The sequence below is a fragment of the Wolffia australiana genome, chromosome 1 (assembly GCF_029677425.1).
Source record: "Wolffia australiana isolate 7733 chromosome 1, ASM2967742v1".
Lineage (NCBI taxonomy): Eukaryota > Viridiplantae > Streptophyta > Magnoliopsida > Alismatales > Araceae > Wolffia > Wolffia australiana.
The window spans coordinates 597501-599918 of record NC_135835.1 but is presented as its reverse complement, the minus strand read 5'-3'; the positions used below and the strand labels follow the sequence as shown (position 1 = coordinate 599918).

General features: G+C 49.4%; 1 protein-coding gene across 1 annotated transcript in view; it reads right to left on the bottom strand.

Annotated features, from left to right (window-relative positions):
- Positions 1-1575: 1575 nt before the first annotated feature.
- Positions 1576-2418, bottom strand: part of LOC144700260 (uncharacterized) — a 985-nt gene continuing 142 nt past the window's right edge. The window contains exons 1-3 of the mRNA XM_078571733.1: positions 2411-2418; positions 1995-2324; positions 1576-1879 (exon numbers count right to left, since the gene is read on the bottom strand). The exon at positions 2411-2418 is cut by the window's right edge and continues 142 nt beyond it. Of these exons, the coding sequence (XP_078427859.1) occupies positions 1749-1879; positions 1995-2324; positions 2411-2418 (469 nt within the window). The 3' untranslated portion in view covers positions 1576-1748. The remainder of the gene's footprint in view (positions 1880-1994; positions 2325-2410) is intronic.

Below are 2418 nucleotides of genomic sequence, written 5' to 3'. Positions count from 1 at the left end.
AATACGGGACACCGTGTTTGCTCTTTTCATGTCACCCTTTCCACATTCGCGAAGTCTCGTGGCAGGGCTTTCTAATAGAGCTTTTGTGCTGTTGGACAGTTAAGAATACCGAATGAGTACAGTAGTTCTGAAGGAATCTGCATTCTTGATTAGTACTTTGGGTTCCTACCTTCTTTCTATTGTTGCGCTGTGTGATTTCCGAATTAGCATAATTGACCTGACCCGTTGTATTTAGGAAAAAATGTTATATGCGCTTCCTTCATATTTCTTTGTCTCGAGTCGTCTTGAGAAAAATCAGTTTTCTACGAATCCGGAATCGTCATTAGTTTTGGTTTGGGAGCTTGTTTTCACCTACGCGTCTTGCGATGAACTTGTCTCGCACATCGTTTCTTCTTCACCCTACCACCAAGAATGGTAGGACTTTCAAATATTATGGAAGTTCAAGGCCACAAACTTTCATATTACAGAAATTGCATCAATTAGAAATATTAAGAAATTCAGCAGTTCAAGACACGAAATTCTCAGGTTTGATGAATATTAACCCTTTATCCTGGCTTTGTCGATCCATCCTTTTTCCTTCTTCTCCCTTGTTGTCTACATTTTCTATTGTCCTTCCTATCTGTTAATTAGGAAGCTTTCACTATTTTGTTGCATAAGCGGAGATGATATATGCCACGTCATCTTCCGTGAACCGATGAGATGACCCTCTCTCTCACACACACACACTCTCTCTCTCACTCTCTCCCTCCCTCTCTCTCACACACAAACAATCTCTCTCTCTCTCTCCGTCTCTCTCTCTCCCACACAGACACTTTCTCTCTCTCCGTGTCTCTCTCTCTCTCTCACAGACTCTCTCTCTCCGTCTCTCTCTCTCTCGCTCGCTCTCCGTGTCTCTCTCTCTCTCTCCGTGTCTCTCTCTCTCTCCGTCTCTCTCTCTCGCTCCGTGTCTCTCTCTCTCTCTGTCTCTCTCTCTTGCTCCGTGTCTCTCTCTCTCTGCGTATCTCTCTCTGTCTCCGTGTCTCTCTCTCTCTCTGTCTCTCTCTCTCGCTCCGTGTCTCTCTCTCTCTCTGTCTCTCTCTCTCTCTCTCTCTCTCTCTCTCTCTCTCTCTCTCTCTCTCTCCGTGTCTCTCTCTCTCCGTCTCTCTCTCTCTCTCCGTGTCTCTCTCTCTCCGTGTCTCTCTCTCTCTCTCTCTCTCTCTCTCCGTGTCTCTCTCTCTCTCCGTCTCTCTCTCTCTCTCCGTGTCTCTCTCTCTCTCTGTCTCTCTCTCTTGCTCCGTGTCTCTCTCTCTCTCGCTCTCTCTCCGTCTCTCTCTCTCTCGCTCTCTTTCCGTCTCTCTCTCGCTCTCTCTCCCTCTCCGTGTCTCTCTCTCTCTCCGTCTCTCTCTCTCGCCCTCTCTCCGTCTCTCTCTCGCTCTCTCACCGTCTCTCTCTCTCTCTCTCTCGCTCTCTCTCCGTCTCTCTCTCTCTCTCTCACACACACACACACACACGATTGCATAAAGCTTTGAGCTCCGTCAACGGTGTAACGATTGCTCAACAATAATTGAGAGAAGATGGAAAGAGAGGCGGCAGATCTAACTTAAAACCGACATGCATGTCGAGAGGTCGGAGGATTTAAAAATCATACGCGAAATTAAATGTGCGGAGACTTATGGTTATCAGATACCAATAATCTCGCGCAAGTTATCGCTACAAGTCTCGTCGGGAAGAAGGTAATAAAACCGAAAGTAGACGTCTCTAACTGCAAATCAAAATCCTACCGTAGCGGGCTCTGACGCTAGGGAAACCGCTTCTGTAGGGGCGAGTCCCATCGCTTCTTCTTCCATGGCGCGCCGGACGCTTGACCGCCACGCCGCGCAGATCTCCGGCAGGAACTTCCCTACAAGTGCAGCATCCACGACCCAAGATCAACACCAAATTCAGGCTTCAATTGACCTTTCAACCTTATGTCAACATCATCATCTACGAATATGAACTTCGTTGAGTGTTCTAACCTTCGGCGGCGGCGAGGTTGAAGAAGAGGTCGACGATGTTAGGGCAGTTCTGGTAGCAGTCAGCGGAGCAGAGCTTGCGGGTGAAGCCGGAGTCGAGGAGGGCGTCGGAGGAGATGCCCACGGTGCCGCGGTCGACGCCGCAGACGTTGACGCATTCGTCTGTCTCGATCCAGTCGGCCGTCTTCTCTACCCGCACCTCCGACGTCCGGCACTGGAACTCCGTCGTTCCGTCCGTCTTGGGCACGCTCTCTAGCACGCATCTCTTCGACTGCGCCGACACCGCGTACGCGCACAGCTCCTGCGGCAGCTCTTCGCACTCCACCCCCAACGCTGCATGTAAATGAAACTTCAATCATCCCACGAATATATGCATAACTTACGTGAATACAGCGTATGTGAGATTAAGATATAGTTACCTCTGACG